Genomic DNA, 23,253 nt, shown 5'->3' on the forward strand with positions numbered 1-23,253 from the left:
ATTAAATATCAACAGCGGGCATTATACGTAAAATAAATTGAAAATTTTTAAAACAGAAACGACTCCACTGGGGATCGAACCCAGAATCTCTGGTTCCGTAGACCAGCGCCTTATCCATTGGGCCATGGAGTCTGGATAATTTTATCATTCCGATATATTTATACTTAATCGTTATCACCGATCAAATAGTTTATTTGCTTTGGTCTTGATCATGGCGTGCTGGACAATGCAATTCTATGCTGAGGGACCAAGTCAAGCTCTATGGCCTTCAGGGTCAGCATCTTCCTAGTTTGGTGACACGATAATCTGCAAGCTGTGGCGCACCGCAAAAGAACACCATTACTTAGTTGTATTGTCTCTGGAGTGTGCCGGAGAACCAGGGAAAAAATGCTATGTTTCTGAAGATTACAGGCTTCGAGTTCCAAAAGTAGAAATGGGAAAGAAGCAATCTTTGCGTAGCAAAGCCACCCACCTTGTATCTGTCCTTCTCAACCCCATCTCTGATTCCGACGCCAACAGTAATAAACCCTCCAAACACCCTCTACCGACACCACCACCTCCTAACGTAACTTCTCTCTCTTATTCTTAACCCCTCTTATCTTATCTGTCAAAATGGTCCCTTTTTCATATAAAAAATATTTATATTTACTCATCAAATTGAATTTTAATCCTTAGTACTACTCACTTCCCCGTACGAGGTTCTTGTTTACTTATGTTGTTGTAATTCTTGGTTCTGTTTTTTCCCCTTTTTAAGTAAAGCTCTTCCTTGCTTCAAACTAAAGGTTTATTTAGGTAACTATTGTCCATCCTTTTTGTTTGCTCTCAGGGAGAAGTAGGTGAATCAGAAATAACTGATGAAGAGGGTAGCCACGATTTAGTTGATGGGCCTGACACTTCATCCTTCACTGCGTTCCTCTATTCTTTTTTGTCTTCCTCTGACACTGGAGATAATGCAAACGCTCATGGGCATAATTATGATAAAGCTGCACCTGATAACAACCCTTTACCAGACTCATCCCTGAAGGAAAATGGTGGGAAGAAAAGTTTGCTTTCTAGGAGCAAGCAATCGGTTGGTAGAGCCATTCGCCAAGCTGCGAGAATGGGTGGATTTCGCCATCAAGATCGCAAGGATAATCTTCAAATGAAATTTGATGATGGAAATGGTGTTGAGATGAGGCCTATTGAACCTGTTCAAGAGACTGTGCCTGTTCCTTTGGTTGATCTGCCGGAAATTTCTGAACCCTCAGCTCTCCTCTCTGACAGTATAAGAAATGTTCTCTACGCTTCTCTTCCATCACTTATGCACGGAAGGAAATGGCTGTTGCTATACAGGTATCTGTGGATCATTGGCTGACACAAGATTTCAACTTTTCTGTTCTGAAGTTTCAAAATCTTGGTATTGATGAACGTGTTATTTTTATTGTAACTTCTACTCATTTTCTGCAGCACTTGGAGGCATGGTATATCACTTTCAACTCTGTACCGAAGAAGCATGCTTTGGCCTGGATTGAGTTTGCTGGTAATCCTTGAGCCGATGTTAATCTTAAACAAGCATTTCTGTATGTCTGATCTGCATTGGAAAATGTAAAAAAAAAAAGTTGAAACGCTAAATGTGCTTCAATATTATGTATGATGTTTTAACACTGTAATTAATAGTAGCAGAACTTGTAAACTTGCTGTTTCAACAAGGTTATGCTGTCTAGTTGTGCGGCTACATCTTGGTAATTTGCATACTATATTATGGATTGCCTCGCTCTTCTAGTTTTTTCTGAGTTGAAATTGATATATGCATTATTCTGTCCTTTACTATTTAAGGTGCGCTTCTACTTTTTTCAATCATGGATTAATTCTAGTTGTAAGATATTTCCATTTAGGTTGTTGGAGACCGAAAAGGGGCAGTATTTGGTGGCTTGGTTGAAGCACCTCTCAGATCATCCAATAAGAAAAAATACCAGGTCATCCCAAACTCATTTATCCTATGGATTATCTGACTGATACTGTCTGCTTCTAGTTATCCTGCAACCATTCTACCTGTTATTTTGTCTTGTTGACAATAGATTTTGTACAGGGAACAAACAATTCATATGTTTTCACAAATACCTCTGGTCATCCTGTTATATATCGTCCAACAGGTATCCCTTTGAGTTTGAACATGATACTCATTATCTTTCTTTTGCGGTTTCCAAAAACTCATCTTAAAAATTCATACTAAAGCAGTCTATACAATGAAAATTAGATGAATATGATGTGACCCAGTTACATCTTAGCACTTTATCCACCGTCATGATTGCATAGAGTGAATAATCTGGTTTGGTTTGGAAATTTAAATGCTGCTTCCTTTGACTAGCTATGCTGAACTAACCACAATATTGCAGGAGTAAACCGCTATTTCACACTCTGCAACACTGATTACTTAGCAATTGGTGGGGGAGGTCATTTTGCTCTTTATTTGGATGGTGATCTGTAAGGACTACTTTGTATTTTCATTTTGCTATCTTTTTAGAAAATAAAAAATATTTGCCTGCCCTCTATGAACATCATAGTCCTGAGTGTTTTTTTTTTTTTTTTTTTTTTAACCCCTTCCAAATTCATGACATCTACTTAAAGATTGAATGGCTCAAGTTCGGTCTCAGAAACTTATGGTAATCCTTGCCTTGCAAATTCTGAAGACTTTGAAGTGAAGGAAGTAGAGGTGCTCATGAAGTTTGCTTTATCTGTACTTGCTTAACATTTATAAATGAATAAAGTTAATTGGTCTTTCATTCATGCAGTTGTGGGGCTTTGTATATGCTTCAAAGTATGAGGAAATACTGGCATTAAGCAGAACAGAAGAACCCGGGATCTGCCGTTGGTAAATATTGATGTGAATGAAAAATGGCTTGCTGTTGGAATTTCATTGAATGGTTACTTCCCCTCTCGTGAAGTGAGCAATGCGAAGTTCATATGCAATTTAATGGAGACATTTTATGTATCCACTTATGTTTTGACGTAGTAACTAACAACAATGTAAATATTTACCAAGCCTGTATATATTGAGCCCGTGCACGTGAAATAAATAAATAAATAAAACTACAAATTTTGTTCAGGATAAAAAGTGGAGCAAATTTATATATATTTTTGCATTCTTAAAGCAGACAGAAAAAAAATTGCCATGACCTTGCGTCCCAAGACTAGAACGGAAAGGCCTATGACCTTGCAGCCATGAAATATAATCTTTCTAAAACCTTAAAATGTCCATAGATCATGGTGTGTGAAAATGAAAACAACCCCACTTCTCCTCAGTAGTTTCATCTACATTAAATTAAATTCCTACTAGACAGCTGTTGCATATATTTTTTTATTTTTATTTTCCTAGACTATGGTTCCCTTTTTAGGCTCGGCTAAAGCATCCTCATATGCAGCTGCATGAACACCAAGTGCGGCACGACCAGAAGGGTCAGGATTTTTTGACCATGCTGCATCCCATTCCACAGCTTTGGCAGTACTGCATGCCACACTAGGTCCTCCTGGAACTGTTGACCTTGCTGCATTCTGTTGAAATGGTTCAAGATAATCATGGTCAAGGTACTTCTAATGAACACAACACGACGTGTTAAAAAATGTAGCATTTTTAAACAACTATAAAATCCACCTTTGGAAAGAACTTCTCAAAGATTGTCCTGTAGTAGTATCCCTCTTTTGTAGTAGGGGTATTTTCAGGGTAAATAAAGTTGGCATTCAACAAAGTTGCATCTGGTACCTGACCATTTATCACAGACAAGAAAAGAATCCAATTATTTAGAACATTATGACATTACATAAGAAAAAATTCAATGTTACATATTAGAACGTACTTGTTGGTTGGCATGATCCTTCAAGGCATCAATCCAGCCGTACCCGACCCCATCGCTGAACTGTTCCTTCTGCCTGTATAATATGTGCTAAAGATAACAAACAAGAACAAGAATCGTTCAGAAATCCTTCAAGACACAAGAACAAGCAAGATGCAGAAGTTAATACAAACTTTTGGTAAATATGGATTCTTAGCATCTTCAAAAGCATTGCGCAATATCCACTTTTCTATCCTTCCAAGATCAGGCCTTATCTGCACAATTTGTGATAAATTTCACAAGGTAATTAAAAAGAAGTCAATAAGATTATCTTCACAAATTCCTCACCTTAAAGAGTAGATGTAATTCTTGACGAAACAAGAATCATAATACAAGATAATCATAAGAAACAAACTTTAACATATAAACTATAAAGCAAGAAGTTAAAGTGACATTTGAATTTGTTTAGCAGCGAGGCGCACATTGTCTTTCACCGATGCAGGCAACCCAATTATAGGAGGAAGAGGAAGAGGAACACAAAGAAAACAGTAAAGGTAAAGTACCATTTTCCACTCTGGATCTATACTCATGGCTACATGGATAAATTCTTTATCCAAGAACGGTACACGTGCCTCTACACCCCATGCTGCAGTAGATTTATTAGCTCTCAGGCAGTCATAAAGATGAAGAGCTTTAATCTGTCAAATCATCAAAGCCATCACAAACTTGAATAAACAGATGAAGTGCAAAAGGAATGATGAGATAAAGAGAGAATATAACGAGTTAACCAAACAACTTCGCAAATTAACTAAATCAAACAAAGCGACACAACAATTATTGCATAATACTTTTCGACATGTTTCTTCGTGAAACTCTTCCTTGTTAGGTGCCTTATGGAAATACAAGTAACCTCCAAAAATTTCATCTGAACCTTCTCCAGAAAGAACCATTTTCACTCCCAAGGCTTTAATCTTTCTGGACATAAGAAACATTGGAGTACTTGCTCTAATAGTTGTCACATCATATGTTTCAATATGGTAAATGACTTCTTCAAGTGCATCTAGACCTTCCTGATGCAGCAAAATAAAAATTACTTTTGAGTAGCAATAAAAATCTCATACTCGAGAAAAGCTAAAACAATAAAAGAGACAATGAGAGATAGTCACCTGAACTGTGAAATTAAGTTCATGATGAAGAGTACCAAGATAATCTGCTACCTCTTTTGCAGCTTTCAAATCCGGAGAGCCCTGTATGGTGGAAAAGCCAGATCATGAATTGAAGCATATAAAAGCTAATAATATACTAGCTTCGTTGCATTGAAGAAGGATAAAAAAAAACTCATTCTGACCTTTAAACCAATGCAGAAAGTATGTAATCGTGATCCCCACTGAAGAGCGGCTGGAGATTCAGCCAAATAACGATTGGCCACAGCAGCAACAAGTGATGAGTCCAGTCCTCCGGATAAAAGAACTCCAAATGGTACATCAGTCATCATTCTCTTAACTACAGCCTGCATGATATCACAGTAAAACCAAGCAGAGTTAAAAGAGATATTATGACAACCAACCATATCATCATTAGTCGGTGACTCCATTACACCAAAGGAAGTCTTAAAAAAGTAAAAAGAACTAAAGGATCATTATCCTTCCCATCCTAGCACATAATAATATTATCCCCGCTTATGAGCTATTACTGTCCCTGCACATTAGTAGTGTATCAACTAATTTAGTGCATACATCTTCTGCCAGTGCTTATTATCATATTCAATAGACACCAATGTTGCAATATCCATAAAATGTTGTAAGTTCTTCTAGTGGTAAAATATACTCTCCAAAAGGGCACTAAGTTTCATTTTGGGGTGAATTTTGTTGTTTTTTAACCCCTGGTTACAGACAATACATGAAAGGATGATTTTGACCATCTAAATTCTGAAGTTTCATGGAGCGCTGCAGAAAGTACAAAGCATTTTTTAAGCAAATGCCATAGAACTGAATTTTCAGAAGTGAGAAAAATTCTCTAGCTTTTGAAAGAAGTGAACAAATAAGAAAATAGTAGCTTACCCTCTCAAAGGTCTTTCGCAAAATCATTGGATCATAGGGAGTTGATGGAATATGCTCTGCAAACCATGGTGGATTGTACCACCTTCTTAATCCTCCTGTAAATACAACAAAATTTAACACGATATACAAGTGGTACGATATCAGAAATGTGAAATTTAGGCAGGAAAAGCAGGGGAAATGAGAATTACAAGAATTATTAACAGAGAATGGAACAAATGACACTATTAATACCCTGTTTGCTGGAATATATATGCCCAGGAGGAAAAGATATGAATCTCTCACAATCATCACTCAGAGCTTTCATTTCAGATGCAAACCATGTTGATCCTGCAAATAAACCAGCCCTTCCAACGGTAACATATGTGATTCATTCATGTGATCAAAATTAAAAAAATAAAAACAAAAAAGATCCATGCTAAGTTACAGCAAAATAAGACATATATATATCCCAGTAAATATGCGAATCTAAATTTTCTATCCAAAAATTATTCAAGTTCAGAATAAAAACAACTATAGTGTATGCGGTAAGAGAGAAAAAGATGCTTCATTTATTCACCATGGAAAAACTACAATATGTTCCAAAATTTAAGAAGCACTGGAGGATATGACAAAGTCACATTAATGTTTACATAAATATGTAGTGGAGAATTTAACCATATTTTATAAGTAGCACACTGATGTCAATTTTGACTACTTCACTTGAGTTAAAAAAAAAAACCTAGTGCTGTGGAAATCAGGATAGTGTTACTAATACTACAAAATCACAAGTATATGTAAAACTGGATAAAAAAATATACTGAGTTGAAACTCTCAGATTTCTGTAGGAGCTCTTGCAAAAACTGAGAGTTCAGTTGTTGGAGCCTTGGAGGTTTGGAGGCATTAGGACGGCATGCATCTATTTCTCTTCATTGAAAAATATTGTTAGCATATCCACATCCACTATGTCCAAATTCATAAGCATCTCTCAAATTGACTTAAATTGAACAATAGATAGCTCTAATTGAGAGATTGAGAGGTGAGACACCATCCAGATTGAAGTGAAAATGTTAATTGTTACCACAAGAAGGTGAAGCCACATACCATCATGACCCCAGCCCAAGTAAAGAGGAGTAATGCCAATAGAATCACGAGCAGCAATAAAACTTTTATCACGAGTATCAAGCAGGACAAAGGCAAACATCCCATCCAGCATATCAACAAACTCCTCTCCATGCTCTTCATACTGACATCATGATTAATTACAATAAAAAAAATTCCATAATTTATAAGAAAATAGTAAATTGATCACCAAATCTAACTGATTCTCAAACACTTACAAGATGGGCAATCACTTCACAATCACTACCAGTTCGAAATTGATGGGAACTCAGTTTCTGTCTCAATTCCTTATGGTTGTATATCTCCCCGTTCACCTACAGGCATAGTTCCAACAGGAAATTATGTGGTATGAGAACAAGCAAATATCTAGAAACTAGTTCAGTACATATCACAAAAAAAGAAATAAACTATGCATTTTCTAATTAAATTAATATTCCCAAAAATGGTGCACATAAATTAATATTGTCATAATAGCACAAAGATATTTACGGTGACAATAACAGTCTTGTCTTCGTTGTAGAGAGGTTGATCCCCTGAAGTAGGATCAACAATAGCCAATCGTTGATGAGCAAGGTAACAATCCCCATGGCAATGTATGCCACTCCAATCAGGACCTCTATGGCGCAACCTACATTTTTCAATTCCATCATAGCCATACTCAAATCAGGAAAAGAAAAAGGCAATTTTTTTATAAAAAAAAAAAAACTTCTTTTCTCTCTAAAAGCTAATTAAGAAAAGAAGATAGCAAAAATGTAAGTAAGCATATAATATTCTAAACTAAATAAATAAATAAAAGAGTGAAAAAAAAAGGCATTATTCTATAGCATAAAGTGAAAGCACAAATGGTCAGTAATATATATATAAAAAAAGAAAAACTCATGTTTCGAGAAATGAATGAAATAGCAGAGAGATAAAGAAATGTGTGAAACCTGCGAGACAATTCGATGATGCGAGCGCGCTTAGCCTGAGAGTTGTCGACGCAACCCAAAACTGCGAGGATTCCGCACATGGCGGCTGCGAGTTAAAACTTGGAGACAAAGGGAAGAATGTGAGAGTGAGACAGAACAGAACGAGACCGTAAATTGAGAATGAGTTACTGGGATTTATGTGACATATATAAATATGTAAAGTAATAGGTTTCTGTTTTTATTTAATCACTCATATGACTTTTTTAATATTATTTCTCCCAGGTTGTCAAAAGATTCTGACATGTTTTTTCTTTTTCGGTATTTATTTACCTTATTTTCTTTTATAAGTAATAATAATGGATAGAATCTTCTACTAGGGTTCTTGTCAGCACCAGATTCCACTCAGGATTCCTCTTTTTGTTCTCCACTATGAATGTTGCTTTTGCTTTTCTATCCAAGTCAATTTTGGTGGGGGGAAACAGCGGGTAACACATGGGATGGGATGCAATGGAACCTAGTTATTTCATTAAAAAAATTACTAAATTAAATTTTAATGTGATATGATTAATATATAATTAACATAATATTAGTAGTTTTAAAATAATGTCGAAAGAAAATATAAATTGTCGCGATCATTTTTCACTTATACCTTTTTTATTTTATCTATTTTTCTTTTTCTTTTTAATTAAAAAATCAACCAAATTATTTCTGAAAACTCAGGATTTAATATATTTGAATATACTTAGTTACAATACCATTTGTTGAACTTTGAACCAATAGTTATATCTAACTCTCTTAATTAAATTTTACGCATAACTATAAAATGAAGCAGTTTTATTTTGTTTTAGTCTTTTAAATTCGCTTTATTTTTGGTCGACGAGTGTTTTTTCTTGTCCAAAGCGAAGAACATCACGAGTCCAAGAAACTCATGCCCAAAGAGGTAGCAAGTAGCAACACAAGCATAGTTGTGGAACTCACAAAATATGCCAAAACAAAAAAAATCCATGATGGACTGAACAAAAATGATTGAAAAATGGGCCCATAAAACATAATTGGGCCATCCGGATATCCTTATGTAAACAAGTTCAGTGAGAAAAAAAGAACTTGTTGTGCAAAGTGGAAGGTTGCGACTGTGTGAGGGTTGTGTGAAGTTGAGAGTGCAGAAAACAATGGGAAGCAGATTGGGAAGAAGAGTGGTACAGTTTGCGAACCTACCCATTAAGCTTTTGATGCCTAACACCTTCACGAACATCCAAGAAATCGCTCTCAAGACCATCCCTTCAGCCTCGAAGATCGAGATCAAGCGCGTTCTCGAATCCCTCTACGGCTTCGAGGTTGAGAAGGTTCGAACTCTGAACATGGAGGGTAAGAAGAAGAAACGTGGTGGCTTGTTGATCGCAAAACCCGATTACAAGAAGGCCTACGTCACCCTAAAGAACCCGCTTTCTATTTCCACGGATCTTTACCCGATTCGAATCATCGAAGAGGATAAGAAGAGGATGAACAAACAGACCAAGTCAAGCGTCGTTCAGGAAGCCCATACCAAGAGCCACTGGCTCGATGAGAAGATGGAGGCAAACCGTTTTAGGCCCAACAATGGTTCGAACCGGGCCCGATTGGACCGGGCCGATGGTGCTGCTAAGTTTCCCTGGGCCAGCATGAGGTCTGGTAGTACTAGTAGTTCTATTAGGTAGTTATATTATTTTTGCTTTTTTTTAAGTGTTGGTAGTGTTTGTTAAATTCCTTGAGTTTATATGATGGAATTTGTTGGACTAACTATGTTTTGAAGGGTTCAGCTTATGGAACCTGTGAATAATTGAATATTAGATTTTTTATGAGACTTATTGTTGGTGTAATCACACCGTGATTTGATGCACCTATTGATGTTGTTCCTGCATGTTAAATTGTCCTTTACATGGTAACAAATTGTGCTTTGATGGCTGTTATGTTTTTTTGCAAAAGCTACTGAATGAAACTTGTTGCAGCTATTTTGTCTTAGCTTAATGCTGCAGATTTGCTGCTGTTTTTGTGCATGATTTCATAGCATTTTGGTGATTGCAATTTGGCTTCTGTGCACGTTAACGGCTGTTGTGTAAGATGGGTACATATGATCAAGTTTCAAAGAAAAAAATTGTTGTATGGTTCTGCTATTTTGTTTATATCAAAATTCAACACAGAGTTGACACTGAGTAGATGCTAGAGAAGTTGGATACTCATTTTAAATGGTCATAACATAATTCTTTGATAATAAGGCCAGCCATATATTGAAGCAATTTGAATGCTTGATATGTAGAGCTTCCCGGGTTCGATCTCTTAGGAAATACCAAGAGAATATGGAATTATGCAAAGTTAAAGTTACTTTAGATGATATTTTGAAGTGTTTCACAATGATAATATCAAATGAATAGTTAGGATATCACTATTCACTCTAGTTAGCATGAGTATGCCCAAATTGATGTCTTTTACTTTAATTAAATCAGAGTAATATGGAGTGGGGCAGATTAGAAGAGTTTTAGTCATATGTATAGCATCTCATAAGAAAAATGCTTTAGGACAAGAAGAAAAACCCTAAATCAATAATCGGTTGCTAAAGAAATCAACAAGTTTAGCTAGTTCATCTTAATGCATTCTCTGCATGTACGTGGAAGCTAATAATGAATTTAATGAAAGCTAATTGTTAAGATGATTGCATTTAACATGATAGTCTTAAATAATGGAGCAGCATCTGTACTTCTGAATTGAAGTATATGCTATTACTACAATTTTCTGAACATAGCACTATATACAAATCACGGAGCAGAAATCATAATATTAATCCAATGACTTTTCACCCTGGCCCATTTGATATGACAAAGCAAGTCAGATAAATTATTCATTAAAAATGGAACTTATATGCCACGTAAACAAGTCTTCAACCAATCAAGTCAGTTCGTCTGTAATTAACTTTGTTACCATGATCTTCAAGTATTTATTTTTCTACCTCAGAGGAATATATAGGGCCCAAACTTATAACAGTCTTGGGAGGTTGGCGAGAATTCAAGACGGTGACTCAATGTTCTTAAAATTAATAAAGGAGTTCGTGTATTTAGAAATCTTCATCTTTTCACCCTAAGAAGATGCTTGCTGCAATGCAGTTTCTTAAAATTATTTTACAGAATTTAATTTATAAGAACTCACATGGAATTGGCAGTGCTTTGTTTTGAATCTCTCTTGCAATTTAGGGAGCTTTCTATTCAGTAAATGAAATTATTGTGACCATTTTCATATAGCCCACCTTCGTGATGTTTGAACTGCATTTCCAAATCAATTTAGGTTTGATGTAATACCAAGGAATTTATATGAAATTAGATGAAAGCCATAGTCATTTTTTTTCTCAAATATAGTTTTTCGAATTATAATTATTATAATTAGGCCCTTCAATTATTTTATTACCCCAAGTTTTCAATTAATTTGATTTGACTATAATAAAAAAAGCTCTCAATTTTTTTCCCTTAAAATTTCCATGAATTGAGCCTATTGAGCCTATTAAAACATTTTAAATCATCAATCACTCAAAAACTAATCAAACCCTAATGTTTCACCTTAAATTTAAAAATCTTTAAATTCCTTTTTTTCAAAATTTCAATGTTGCATTTTATAAATAAAAAAGAAAAAAAAAATTCAAGTTTCATCAAATTTTTCATTTTCTGAAAATTTCAAATTATTGTATATCTAAAATCCATCTTAAGCCTCAAACTAATTTGAGTTGAAGTTAAACATCTAACGATTAATGTCAAAAGGAAATAACTGAAAATTTTGATTATAACAATTATAAAGTGAGAAATTTGTTAAAAGAATTAAAATTACGCATTAATTATGAATATATATATATATATATATATATATATATAAAAGCTTTTCAAAATTTTAATTTATTTCTTTCATATATAAAAAAGGGTAGTGCGGGGGGTGGTGGCCGTGCTTGGCGCTTTCTGATGCAGAATATAAAAGATATCGCACTTTGAAATTGCATTTGGTGGGCGTCTTCGTCAACAATATTTTCTCCCTCTCTTCATTTTCGTTCTCTCTGTCTCTCTCGAAGTTTGAGAGGTTCAGATTCAGATTAAAAACCAAAGAACAAAGCAAAAAAACCAAAAAATAAATTAACAAAATGGCTACTGTGTCCCCTCTCGCCAAATACAAGCTCGTTTTCTTAGGCGATCAATCGGTCGGCAAAACCAGCATCATCACTCGCTTCATGTATGACAAATTCGACACTAATTATCAGGTCTTTCTTTCACCGATCTCTTCCTTTTAATTAATATTAGCATTCGAAGTTTTCGTTGATCGATTCTCAATTTCAGTTTGATTTTGATTTTTCTTTCAGTTTGACTAATTCCATTTCAAACAAACTCTTAAGGTTTTGGTTTAGATTTTTCCTTCGGATCGCTAATTTCATCTCATCACACCACAGATAACACGCTTTAGTTATATGTTACATATATTTGTAACTTTACATGGATCAACTTCAGACAGAAGTATTATTGCCGTTTTGAGAATAACGATGGAAAGTTTCATATTATTTCATTTGTGATTTATTGAATTTTGTTATGCTTGTGAAGTAAGCACCATCCGTAGTGCTTTTCGCTGTGATTTAGACGTGTTTATCGTGTGTGATTAGAACTTAATCGCGAGGATCAGAAGAGATAGATGTCATATTCTGCAGTGTATTCTAGGAGATACTTTTTGTTTATGTTGCCTCCGAATACTAACAGCAGAAATAGATCTGAATTTGAGGTGTAATGTATATTTGTTTTGATAGAGTGCAAGATTTGTGTCAGTTATGAATTAAACTAGTTGCTTCTAAATTCACTCCTGCAGTACCCATGCACTGGTCCATATCTCCCGGTTTGAGTTAGTGAAGTGCTAGAGTGGGAAGAAGAGCTTTTATTAGTGATTTTGAGATTACTTTCAAGGTTTTAATTGATAAATATATATATATACAGGACATTATCTTTTCATACTAATACTAATATAAGTCTAATAACTTATACTCAAATATGAGTCTTTCATTTAATTTATATCTAACCGTTTATAAATTTATTACTTCACTGTAATGGAATAGAGTTTTATGGTAATTATATTTTATGAATATTCTCGCATATTATGATGCTCCATGTTTGTAATAGTTATCAACATATAATACAAGGTAACTTGAAAGGAAAATTTATTTTTGTTAATTTTTTCTAGCATTTCATTTATTTATTTATTTCATTTTGCTTTTACCTTTCCTTGCTAGGTCTTGACAAATTTCTTGATCATCTAAATTTCAGGCTACTATTGGTATTGATTTTTTGTCAAAAACAATGTACCTTGAAGATCGAACAGTTCGTTTGCAGCTTTGGTAGGCTTCCTCTTCAACTCATATGACAAGATCTATTGATATTTGTTTATTTATATTCTAAAAGTTATATTATATTTCACATTGCTGTGCAGGTTTTTTCTTTTGCCCGTTCTCTGTGTGTTTTTTGAGTATGTTGTATTTTAACTTCACAGGGATACTGCAGGACAAGAAAGATTTAGAAGTCTCATTCCAAGCTACATAAGAGATTCCTCTGTCGCAGTTGTTGTATACGATGTTGCCAGTGAGTTTTAGTTTTTTCTTTTTCGGTTTTTTAAACCCAGATTCATTATCTAATTAGCAGCGTTCTTTCTGGATCTTTACAGATTTTCTCACAACATAAGTTTTCCAAATTTTTTATTAGTTTTAACTTAAGAGAAAAGATTTTGTAACATGTGACCGGATTCTTAGATTGGCCTTCGACTGACTGTTTTGATCTTACGTTTCCAAAAACACATAATTACGAAAACATCAGCTCCTTCCCTCTCTACGTCTGTTTTTCTATGATGAGCTCTTTAAGTTCTGTGTGGAACTGGACGTGCTTAGTGTTTTTTTCAGTCTATAAAACATAAAACCAAATTGTAAGGCGTAAGCATTAAATTCCTTAGCAAGTTGTTGTTATGCAGACCGGCAATCATTTTTAAACACAAATAAGTGGATTGAGGAGGTACGTACAGAACGAGGAAGTGATGTTATTATTGTCTTGGTTGGAAACAAAACTGATATTGTTGATAAAAGGTGAGCAATGTGTTCTTACATCTGGTCGATGCCAATCTTTCTATCAAAAATTTAAGACCTTCGTTAACCTCAAGTAGTTAGTGTTTTTTTAACTAGATATCCTCATCATGAAATATTTTTAAACGCCTAGTTCTTTTTTTCATTAGACACTGTTTTTATCCACTGTTAGAAGAGACTTTCCAATTGTTTCCATACTGGCATAAAAAATAATTGGTAATTTATCATGTTCTATTTGGACACTCTGATGATAGGATAACGTGCCTGTTTGTTTCTAACAATTGAATTGGTTAATTAAATAATTTCGTTAAAGGTGGTTGGTTTTACGTATAAACATCTTGGTAATATATTGATTATCTAACTCAAAATTCGGACGTGCTTGCTAATAAAATGATCGTACATTGCAGTTGTTATTTTAAAAATCATATGTAGAGGTAAATTTATAGCTATATAATAAAAAGAAAAATTATAGGCATACGGTTTCCAGTTAGTGTTTTAGCAATTCACCTATTGTGGTATTACTGTATAAAGTTCCGTTACAACTTCTAATGCCATTGTGATACGTAAACAGGCAAGTTTCTATAGAGGAAGGAGATGCCAAGTCCCGTGAGAATGGAATCATGTTCATAGAAACTAGTGCAAAAGCAGGCTTCAATATTAAGGTGAAAATTAACGAAGTCTCTAGGTCACCCCACATCAGTTTTTTTTATCAGAATATGAATTCTGATCCGTTGATCTATCATATCAATATTTGATCTATCCTAAACCCCATGTTAGTTTTTCGTCATTAGTTTTTCACAAGTTTTACTTCTTTCGTAAAATTGATTTCTTGGGAGTTCATCACCTCCGTGTTATCTTATGTGAATCCAAATCCAAAATTGCAGCCTTTATTTCGCAAGATTGCTGCAGCCTTGCCAGGGATGGAAACTCTTTCTTCAACAAAACAGGAAGACATGGTCGATGTAAATTTGAAACCCACCGTGAATTCATCCCAGACAGAGCAGCAAGGAGGAGGTTGCTCGTGCTAAAGAAAGGGTGTTCACCTAAGAGTCAATTTAAGAGTCTGTTCACTAAGCACGATTATGGAATTGACTTCTAAATGTATAGATGCTGCTGAGGTAGACATGCTTTCTTACCAATGCTCATCAGTTTAATTGGGGGAAGGGGTTTGCGGCAATGGTTTCTGACGTAAGATAAAATTTTCGTAGTTATTTGCTTCATTTTATTTATTATACTGTTAGATCCTTATTATAAGAATGCAGGTTATGAATTGATATAAAATTTGTTTATTAATTGTCATGAAGGAGGCATCTCCGGTTTCTGACTCTCACTAGATGTTTAGATAGGAAAAGGATCTCTTTATGTTTAAAATAAATTGAACATGAGGGTGTAATTTTATTCGTTCGCTTAAACGAGCAAAATTTTGCTTAAACAAAATTATAATCCAGATAGATAAAGGATCCTGACTGGAGCTTTGTTGGAGGCAGGAACGACAATGATATCATTACTTTAATTGCCGAAACTCGTCCTGTCAAAACTGCTTATATAATAATGTAGACCTGTTCAATTTAGAAAAACTGCTAGATTTTTTAAAAATATAAACATCAGATACAATTATATTGGACAGAATCTTGTTTCTTCGTAATGCGGTCCGTGAGTGGTTCTCGCTCCCTAGCTTCCATAATTAACTCTGAAGGATGACGAAAATTCAGCCGACAAAGGTCATCCCCTCCTGCTTCTTGACTCCATCTAAACCTCTCTTATTGGTAAATTTCCATTTAAAAGTCTTAATATGACCTTGGCTTAATTATTAGATAGTATTGATATATGATTTGGCGGATAATTTTAACAACTAACATTGCGGGTTTTAGGATAGGCGTGATTATATTTTGTGCCAAATAACATTTCCTAGATTCTATCTTCAATAACACGAATTCAAGCGGCAATTTTAAATTAAACAACCATAGAAGCTTGTAAGTTTAAACTTAAATCACGAAGCCGCGAATATTGGAACTTCAAATAAGAGCAAACCCATCAGCCCTCTGTCTGACCCTCAGTGTCAGATATATCAACACCAATGTTCCCAAACTTGACCTGCAGGGTAATTGATCAATTTAGCGAATGGTTAAATATAAAATGAATCAAAAAAGTTCCAACTAAAATAAGGGGTCAAAGTCAGACACTTGAAAAACTTAGCATCAGTCCGTAATTATTTTTGAGGCATAAGATCAGCAATTGGAGCTCAGCAAACTTTTAACAAAAGCAAGTTACATTACATCAGCTTAGCAAATGTTTTAACAGAAGCAAGTTACATACAAATTGAAATGCTGCATTAGACAAGGAAGCCAATTATACACCTTCCTTATAACGTCTTAGATGTATATATATCTGAAATGAGTTCGTTCATTACTTTCCATATGATAAGCATCCTTATATAATCAACCAAAGCCTGGAAGGATGGAAACTCTAACATAGGCACTAAACTAAGTAAACCAGTCGCTCCCAAGTCATGCATAACCAACATCTAAAACTTGATATACACCCCATCTATTAATGTTTAGCATGGACAGTAGGTGCTGGTAACAATGACCACACTAGGAATGATTTTGAGTGAATTTTACTAATTAATGCTCTTTCCATTCGTTGGAGTTCTATAATTTCAATACATGCTTGACATACAACTAAAATGGAAAGCAAACCGCATGAGGGGCCTCTCGAAACTACACGTTCACATGAGATATGCAGTCAGCAATTCACCCTTTTTACATCATTCATCACCTTTCGAGACAATATGTATAAATGCCCCAATCATTTAAACCTATAATGCCATCATTGTAGGTAATATTGGCTAGTAAACATCAATCTTTCTATCGTCTGCATGAATTAACGTAAAACATACAAAAGAAAAGAAAAGAATTTAATAGCTTATGACTTTCGTATTTTCTTAAAGAAGCACTATAGTTATCTTGATATATTATACAGCTGTAAATTAAGAGTAGATATGCTATTCAACGCATTTACTTAGTTACAGTCATGAAAAAATATTATGCATCATGATAGAATATTTATATGAAATACTTTGTCAGGAAAAAAAATAGAATATTCACATAAAATAATAACTAAAATTGTAGAGTTGAAGGACAAGGTTTGTTACATGAACTTACCTCAGTCATTATTATACTTATACATTAATCTATTGTATCGCATAGTTGTATTTTATTTTATTAATGTGCATAACAGACAGCATAATCTATTTTCTTACAAATTTTCTTTTATTTTGCGCTAATCACACAGGTCTAGTTAAAACAACCATTTAATTGAATGACAATAAAGTCATTAAGACTTAGATAAATTCATACAGCCATGTGGATAGCTGCAACCTGCGTGTCTAAGTGTCAAGAGTCAAGTTTTACTGTTGAGTCTGATAGAACTTACAATATTGAAAACAGAAGAGCAACTTTTCTGGAATCAAATGAGGCAGCTCGCTTGTATCTTCTCCATCTGTTACTTGGTATATCATGTAACTTCTCTGAGACTGGTTTATCTGTTAAGTTACAAAATATGAATGTTAAAAATGTGTCTAGATCACCAACCTACCTTGTCCTGGACACACAAGAATTATCAGAGTAGAGTCCAAGTACAAGAAAAGAGTAAATAGTATTTTAAACATGACAGAATGGATGTAAGATAATAATAGATAAGGAAATATCATAATATAATAAGCCAGATTAGAAAGGCTTCTCAATGTAATTAACCATGGGAAGCAAAACGATTATGGTGGACAATTTGAATTCTGAATCAATAGTACCCATGTCTTCCAGTTCAAAACAATCATCTCGCTTGTTGACTAGTGTATTTCATATGTTTGCTCAATTGCATAAGGCAATGCCAGAACAAAACCAACTATCTTTAACCACTTGGCTTTCAAGATGACAAGCAAACCTGAAATCTTGTAGTTGATTTACAAGACCAGTCAGAATGATAAAAATGGATAAAAACATGTTTTGATTGTGTTTCGATTCTTGAATGACAGAGTAGCAGGTTATCTGTTTCTCATTACATCAGTTATAATAGAAATATTGATATTAATAAGCATACATTTCTCTTGTCAAGACACTTGTTTGTATTACATGGGATGGGACAATATTTCCTTCAGCTCTAAACTATTCTGATTGCTCTCAGAACCCTACCATCTAGTAATAGAAACTGCATAGGCTTATCTGAATTAAAAAATATTAAGGTACCCAAGAACACCAGACATACACGTACCTCTTGGATTGCTGACATTCACCAGACTCTGCATAAGTTTTCCCCCTTTGAAACTTGATTCTCTCCACAGTACACTCTGTAATGTCATAAAATATCACTGCTCATATCAGAACACGCACACCCAAATGTATGTGCGAGTTTATAAGGGTACTGAATCCATAGTTAATTAAAGCTATCTGTTATATGATATCTTAACCACTGTCAAGAAGATGCATTTAGGAGACTTACAGTTGGTGAGTTCCCAGTTTTAAAACTTTCAACTGGCTCTTCATACGATTCAGGTGAAATTGTGTTTCCATTCACACTAGGTATATCAATCATGCACTGGGAATACACATCCTCATCCTTCATTTGAAAATCAATGCAGTTTTGGCAATTTATGTGAGCATCTAAGCATACTTCACTTTTAGCTTGGTTAGGAACCTCTAAGATGCTCAAGAAAGCTAGTGGTGAAGCACAGTTTGCATTTTCACCTTCCTCAGGCAACACAGAAATACTATAAACATCTCGCGTCTGCAACAAATGGAAGGGCGTCAGTTCTTAAAACATACTGAGCAATTTCCAGAGAACAATTTATGGTATAAACATTGAAAATACATCTGATTTGAGTTTATATCTGTCCCTATGGTCCTTTCTTTAGCAGTTAGAGAAAAAAGAAAAAGGAGCTGCACTGAGTTATATTTCAAGAAACAATTTGATCCAAAAATATGAAGGTGATTGACAAACCCACAAAAAAAATGAAAGCTCAGTTGCTAACAGTTTTTAAAAGGAAAAGACAAAAATAGCAAAATAATAAATGGGAAACAGATTACATGAAAAGATCTTTGATCTCCCTCCTCAATCTTATGGTTCTAATTTCCAGTAACATAAACTGTTGTTCGGAACATAGTGTCCCCTGACTCCTCAACATTGAAATGCCAACTGTCACAAATTGCTTCAGTTTCTACCCAATGATATGTTCAGAAACAAAGCCAACTTTCACGCACTGATTTTACTTCTTCCCAGTTTTTTCTCTCACCAAACAGATACTCAAAAAAGAAAAAGCCAATTATAAAATCATTGCCAGTTACTACAATTCAGCCAGATAAGATGCACGAGATAAAGAAATTAAAAGAGCCATAAAAACAGTTAAATTATATCACTGTACAAGAAAAGGAGAACCAACATGTGAACCGTGCAACCCTGCTGGACGTGAAGTCTCTTCGAACAGACTCGGCGGAATATCTGAAGAGGAGAAAAAAGAAAAAACATCGTAAAGAGACATAAAAACTAAAGCCATTTCTACAACTTGCAACATTATTATTAAGTGATCTAATCTAGTACAATTACCTGAAGGAAACTGTGGATTAAGGTCATCACCACTTGGTTTATTATGTAACTTCAAACCGACAGCTACGTTTCCTGTCCCATCCACAAACTCGCGAACTTGATGTTCTTTCTGCAACCAAACCGCAATATGAAAATGGCAAAAAATAATGAATCTCAATCAACAACGTATTAAACAATGTGACTCGTCAATTAACCGAGAGTGAAAGCTTATTGAGCAAGAACTTTCAACCTAAAGCGATCTGAAGGAACTAATCCTCAATCTATGCATCTTAAGTAATACTCAGAACAAATCAACTTGAATTTCAAACTGTAAACTAATTAATGCAAGCTAGAACCAAAATCGTGCGGTTCCACTTCCTCACATGACTCTCGTTTAGATTTTACACCTTTCTTTTTCCATCAAAACTGGAAAATGACACGGCATTTCGCACAAACATTGATTTCCTCACTTGCAACACAACTTGTTAGCAAGTTGCAAAACGCGACACAATTTAAGATTCCGATTCGGTTAAACGACATGCGTGGAGGCACTGAAGTGTAGTTCAAATGCAGCTTAGAATTAGAGACACAATTGAGACCGAAAATGAGGTTTAACGAGGAAGACGAAGAGCGTTACCTCACAGGACGAATCGACAGCCATTGTCGTAGAGGAATGGCTTTGTTCATGAACAGGTTTTCGGTTCTTCTAAGAAAGAGGTAAAAGGAAAACAGAGGAAAGAGAATGCGACAGAGATTGCCGAGGGATTCGAACGTTACATCGTTACATCGGAGAGCAGAGGAGGAAGGTGTTTTTATACAGTTGTTTTAGTACTAACTACACATGTACCAGTACCCTACAGTGTGCGCGATTTGCCATAAAGACCACTGAATACGACGTCGACGATCACGACAAACCCCTTCATTTTATGTCGTGACCATAATGCCCCTTGTTTTTCAGCGTTGTTTTTTAAATGCCATTTCTACAGAACCGGATCATCATCAACGTTAAAAAGCATTAAAGTTAAATTCTATTCTAAGAACATAATGGCTTATTTATGTTATGAGCCAAATTTAACATTAAGAATTAGAAAGGAACATTAATGATGAGAAATAAATAAATGAAATGATAGAGTGGGGCCAAATGAAGAATTGAAGGGTAAAATTGGGGGCGAGGGATGAATGATGGTTGAGTTTGGTGGTGTTGGGTTGGGAAAGGGTGCAATGCATGTGAGTGAAGTTTGTAAACTGTGAAGAGAAAAAGGTGTCTTCGGTGCCACGGACAACGAGACAAAGTCAGTCACGGGGCTCTTAACTGTTCCATCCCCAGTACGTGGATCCATCCTCAGCTTGATTCTTGTTATTATTTTAATATAAACTAACAATAATATATCCCTGTACTATTTTTATACGATTTTCTCAATCTTTAAACGTTTGTATTATATGAAATAAAATGTAAAAAAAATAATTGAAAATATTAATATGCTAATAATGCCAACAAATAAATATTTTGTATATAACAAGTATAATTATTTTATCTGTAAAACAGCATTTTTATTTATTGAACACTGGTCCTTTTTAAGAGTATGGTACAATCGTATATTTTTAAAGTGTATATTGTATAAACTCGGATAGAAATTAATTATTTCAATTCATTAAAAAGAATAATTATATAAACATAATTTTAGCAAAAAAAAATTAACTCCTTCGAAGTATAATATAATTCTGATTAAAAGATAAAAAAAGACTATAAATATTTATTAAAAGTAAATTAGATTATAATGAAATAAATTTTCATGTATAGTGAAAAATAAAACATTGTTAAAATTTTAGTTTTTTAAATTGAAATTATAACTACATATTAATTATTTGAAATGCATTAAAAGCAAAGATATTAATGCAAATTGTACCAAATCAGAAAATAAATTCGATTTTAAAATGTCATGTATAACTGTTAAAAATATACTTGATTATACACTTTTAAATGCATTTTTGGCACAAAAGTTAAATTTGAGACTTAAAAAACGGACAAGTATTACATGTAAAACTTTGAATACCTGAATTTTTTTACAAAATGCTGAAATTTTTATAATATCTAATTCAATTGGAGACATTTAGAAAAAAAAAAATTCGAGTTTTATGGGAGTGACTTGTAATTTTTTATACTTTTTAATTGTTTTAATAAACTCTATAAAAAAATATATCAAAATTATTTTATTATATCTACTAACTTTTAAATTAAACTTATGAATAATTTTTTATTTAATAAAATTATTAAATAAATACTTAATTCAACTATTTATTTAAACGTGTTTAAGAATTGTGCCTTACGATTTGTTATGCGTGCGTGTGTCGAATTATTGAATGATGTTGAAAAGGAAATAGATTTGGGAAAAGTCTTATGAGGAGACAAGCGACAGGCCGTTTAATTTGGGGAGGTGGATGACGTGGCGACGCTGGCCCACTGGCAAGGTAGCACAGTCTTGCAGATCCACCGCTCAGACATTTAGGCCCATTCCATAAATACCTTAACATTAAAAACTTGGCCCATCCCATCTCTGTACGATCTCATATATTTAACAATCTTATAAACAATGATTGACAAAAAAAAAAAAGCAATTACAATAAAAAAAAATATTTTTAAGGTATTAATCAAGACATTAATAAATAAAAAATTGAAAATTACATTTATATATATATATATATATTAGAATACAGTAAATAATATAAAATTTTATTTTTGAAAATACTAGTTAGCATTTGTTTAAAAAATATAGTTGTGCTAATAACATTAACAGATCTGTGCGACTCTGGCATCCAGCCAATAAGAAAAAAAATGTTTAGTTTTGATTTAACAATTAAAATAATTCTTTTGGGTCGCACAATTAAAGTATCTCATTTATATTAAAATAAAAACAACTGTTCATGCAACTCTTAAACTTGAACCCCCACATCATCTGTGAGACTCTGATTGGTTTGACCCGTAGTGCAGATTGGCGGTGATCCAATATTGGCCTATAAATATTCTTAACTTAATATTCTTTACCCAAAATAAAAAAAGATGAACAAAACATTGGAGAACAAATGACATAATCAAAATACAATATGTTGGTTTGCTTGCTTATGCATTGTGGTTTCATTGATGCAGATTTTTATCTAGCATTTATTATTCTCTTCTGAATCAGAACCACTGGAGAGACTTGAGTAGTTAAGCTGGAATACATAGTTCGGGGTTCACTCAAGAACCTTTTGAATTATAGTTATTACAAATGACTGTGGCTTAAGACTATTTGAATATGAATAAAAATTGTTCTCGAGTTTCATACTCTCATTCTCTCTTCTTTCAAGGTGCTAAGCAAAATCCGCATCCCTTTCAGCTTAAACTTGAGTCCATCTCATTTTATGCTCAGTACAAGACAAAATGGGTATACAAAGAACACACAACTTTCAGGTGACTCTTTTTTATTTCATTAGCTAGTGTGCCATTAGAAACACGTCAAAAAACTTTTAAATGTGGATCTAACGTATTCCTTTATACGTTAAAACTAGTAACGTTGAAGTAAATATCGATTTATATGCATAACCAAGCATGCTAATTAGCCCACAGTGAAAAACAACAAAATTTACAAAACGCCAGCAGTCGACATCATTGCAAGTAGAGCTCAATCTTCGCATATGCTTTTGACAGC

The 23,253-nt window shown here is 34.1% G+C and overlaps 5 protein-coding genes and 1 non-coding gene across 11 annotated transcripts; 3 read left to right on the forward strand and 3 right to left on the reverse strand.

Annotated features, from left to right (window-relative positions):
* Nucleotides 1–59: 59 nt before the first annotated feature.
* On the reverse strand, nt 60–132 carry TRNAR-ACG. The gene has a single exon. It is a non-coding gene; the product is annotated as a tRNA-Arg (tRNA).
* Nucleotides 88–3,493, forward strand: LOC113851462 (TLD domain-containing protein 2). Of its 2 annotated transcripts, XR_003502211.1 has the most exons (9): nt 88–565; nt 827–1,332; nt 1,447–1,519; nt 1,875–1,955; nt 2,069–2,132; nt 2,376–2,463; nt 2,608–2,692; nt 2,772–2,923; nt 3,375–3,493. XR_003502211.1 is itself a non-coding variant. In XM_027481952.1 (8 exons), the coding sequence occupies exons 1-8, from the start codon at nt 434–436 to the stop codon at nt 2,853–2,855; spliced, it is 1,113 nt and encodes a 370-aa protein (XP_027337753.1). In that variant the 5' UTR covers nt 88–433; the 3' UTR covers nt 2,856–3,081. The 2 variants fall into 2 exon arrangements, 1 of the variants encoding a protein (XP_027337753.1); XM_027481952.1 differs by lacking the exon at nt 3,375–3,493 and having other exon boundaries at nt 2,772–3,081.
* On the reverse strand, nt 3,050–8,145 carry LOC113851461 (asparagine synthetase [glutamine-hydrolyzing] 3). Of its 3 annotated transcripts, XM_027481950.1 has the most exons (15): nt 8,126–8,145; nt 7,897–7,994; nt 7,457–7,595; nt 7,186–7,281; nt 6,950–7,091; nt 6,101–6,196; nt 5,870–5,964; nt 5,158–5,319; nt 4,976–5,056; nt 4,658–4,879; nt 4,373–4,507; nt 4,004–4,084; nt 3,834–3,920; nt 3,632–3,739; nt 3,050–3,531 (listed from the first exon to the last, which is right to left on the reverse strand). In XM_027481950.1, exons 2-15 carry the CDS (start codon nt 7,974–7,976, stop codon nt 3,352–3,354), a joined length of 1,704 nt encoding a protein of 567 aa, XP_027337751.1. In that variant the 5' UTR covers nt 7,977–7,994; nt 8,126–8,145; the 3' UTR covers nt 3,050–3,351. The 3 variants fall into 3 exon arrangements, with proteins under 3 accessions (XP_027337751.1, XP_027337750.1, XP_027337752.1); XM_027481949.1 differs by lacking the exon at nt 8,126–8,145 and having other exon boundaries at nt 7,897–8,057; XM_027481951.1 differs by lacking the exon at nt 8,126–8,145 and having other exon boundaries at nt 3,254–3,531; nt 6,950–7,084; nt 7,182–7,281; nt 7,897–8,037.
* Nucleotides 8,146–8,987: 842 nt separating this feature from the next.
* On the forward strand, nt 8,988–9,709 carry LOC113851464. Its single transcript, XM_027481956.1, has one exon. The coding sequence runs from the start codon at nt 9,045–9,047 to the stop codon at nt 9,567–9,569; it is 525 nt and encodes a 174-aa protein (XP_027337757.1). The 5' UTR covers nt 8,988–9,044; the 3' UTR covers nt 9,570–9,709.
* Nucleotides 9,710–11,907: 2,198 nt separating this feature from the next.
* LOC113851463 (ras-related protein RABH1e-like) lies at nt 11,908–15,152 on the forward strand. 3 transcript variants are annotated; one of them, XM_027481953.1, is made up of 6 exons: nt 11,908–12,142; nt 13,188–13,258; nt 13,411–13,499; nt 13,882–13,993; nt 14,562–14,652; nt 14,875–15,152. In XM_027481953.1, exons 1-6 carry the CDS (start codon nt 12,026–12,028, stop codon nt 15,016–15,018), a joined length of 624 nt encoding a protein of 207 aa, XP_027337754.1. In that variant the 5' UTR covers nt 11,908–12,025; the 3' UTR covers nt 15,019–15,152. The 3 variants fall into 3 exon arrangements, with proteins under 3 accessions (XP_027337754.1, XP_027337755.1, XP_027337756.1); XM_027481954.1 differs by having other exon boundaries at nt 14,900–15,065; XM_027481955.1 differs by having other exon boundaries at nt 11,986–12,142; nt 13,188–13,241.
* A 609-nt stretch (nt 15,153–15,761) lies between these two features.
* Nucleotides 15,762–20,339, reverse strand: LOC113851363. Its single transcript, XM_027481827.1, has 7 exons — nt 20,205–20,339; nt 19,589–19,697; nt 19,425–19,483; nt 18,488–18,772; nt 18,260–18,335; nt 17,426–17,534; nt 15,762–16,084 (listed from the first exon to the last, which is right to left on the reverse strand). Exons 1-7 carry the CDS (start codon nt 20,226–20,228, stop codon nt 16,006–16,008), a joined length of 741 nt encoding a protein of 246 aa, XP_027337628.1. The 5' UTR covers nt 20,229–20,339; the 3' UTR covers nt 15,762–16,005.
* Nucleotides 20,340–23,253: the final 2,914 nt, after the last annotated feature.

This window comes from Abrus precatorius, unplaced genomic scaffold, assembly GCF_003935025.1.
Source record: "Abrus precatorius isolate BTA unplaced genomic scaffold, Abrus_2018 Scaffold9, whole genome shotgun sequence".
In the NCBI taxonomy this organism is placed as follows: domain Eukaryota; kingdom Viridiplantae; phylum Streptophyta; class Magnoliopsida; order Fabales; family Fabaceae; genus Abrus; species Abrus precatorius.

Bases quoted from the DNA above. Each gene is read 5' to 3' on its own strand.
- LOC113851461 (XM_027481950.1), bottom strand. From the start codon at position 7,976: ATGTGCGGAATCCTCGCAGTTTTGGGTTGCGTCGACAACTCTCAGGCT. The intron at 5,057-5,157 runs GTCAGAATGAGT...TCCACCATACAG, and splicing joins CTTTCTGCATTGGTTTAAAG to GGCTCTCCGGATTTGAAAGC. The intron at 3,921-4,003 runs GTTTGTATTAAC...TGTTATCTTTAG, and splicing joins AGAATCCATATTTACCAAAA to CACATATTATACAGGCAGAA.
- LOC113851462 (XM_027481952.1), top strand. From the start codon at position 434: ATGGGAAAGAAGCAATCTTTGCGTAGCAAAGCCACCCACCTTGTATCT. The intron at 2,464-2,607 runs GTAAGGACTACT...ATCTACTTAAAG, and splicing joins CTTTATTTGGATGGTGATCT to ATTGAATGGCTCAAGTTCGG. The intron at 2,693-2,771 runs GTGCTCATGAAG...TCATTCATGCAG, and splicing joins TTGAAGTGAAGGAAGTAGAG to TTGTGGGGCTTTGTATATGC.
- LOC113851464 (XM_027481956.1), top strand. From the start codon at position 9,045: ATGGGAAGCAGATTGGGAAGAAGAGTGGTACAGTTTGCGAACCTACCC.
- LOC113851363 (XM_027481827.1), bottom strand. From the start codon at position 20,228: ATGGCTGTCGATTCGTCCTGTGAG. The intron at 19,698-20,204 runs GTAACGCTCTTC...GTTTGGTTGCAG, and splicing joins CTGTCGATTCGTCCTGTGAG to AAAGAACATCAAGTTCGCGA. The intron at 19,484-19,588 runs GTAATTGTACTA...TCTCCTCTTCAG, and splicing joins TAATCCACAGTTTCCTTCAG to ATATTCCGCCGAGTCTGTTC.
- LOC113851463 (XM_027481953.1), top strand. From the start codon at position 12,026: ATGGCTACTGTGTCCCCTCTCGCCAAATACAAGCTCGTTTTCTTAGGC. The intron at 13,259-13,410 runs GTAGGCTTCCTC...TTAACTTCACAG, and splicing joins ACAGTTCGTTTGCAGCTTTG to GGATACTGCAGGACAAGAAA. The intron at 13,500-13,881 runs GTGAGTTTTAGT...GTTGTTATGCAG, and splicing joins TGTTGTATACGATGTTGCCA to ACCGGCAATCATTTTTAAAC.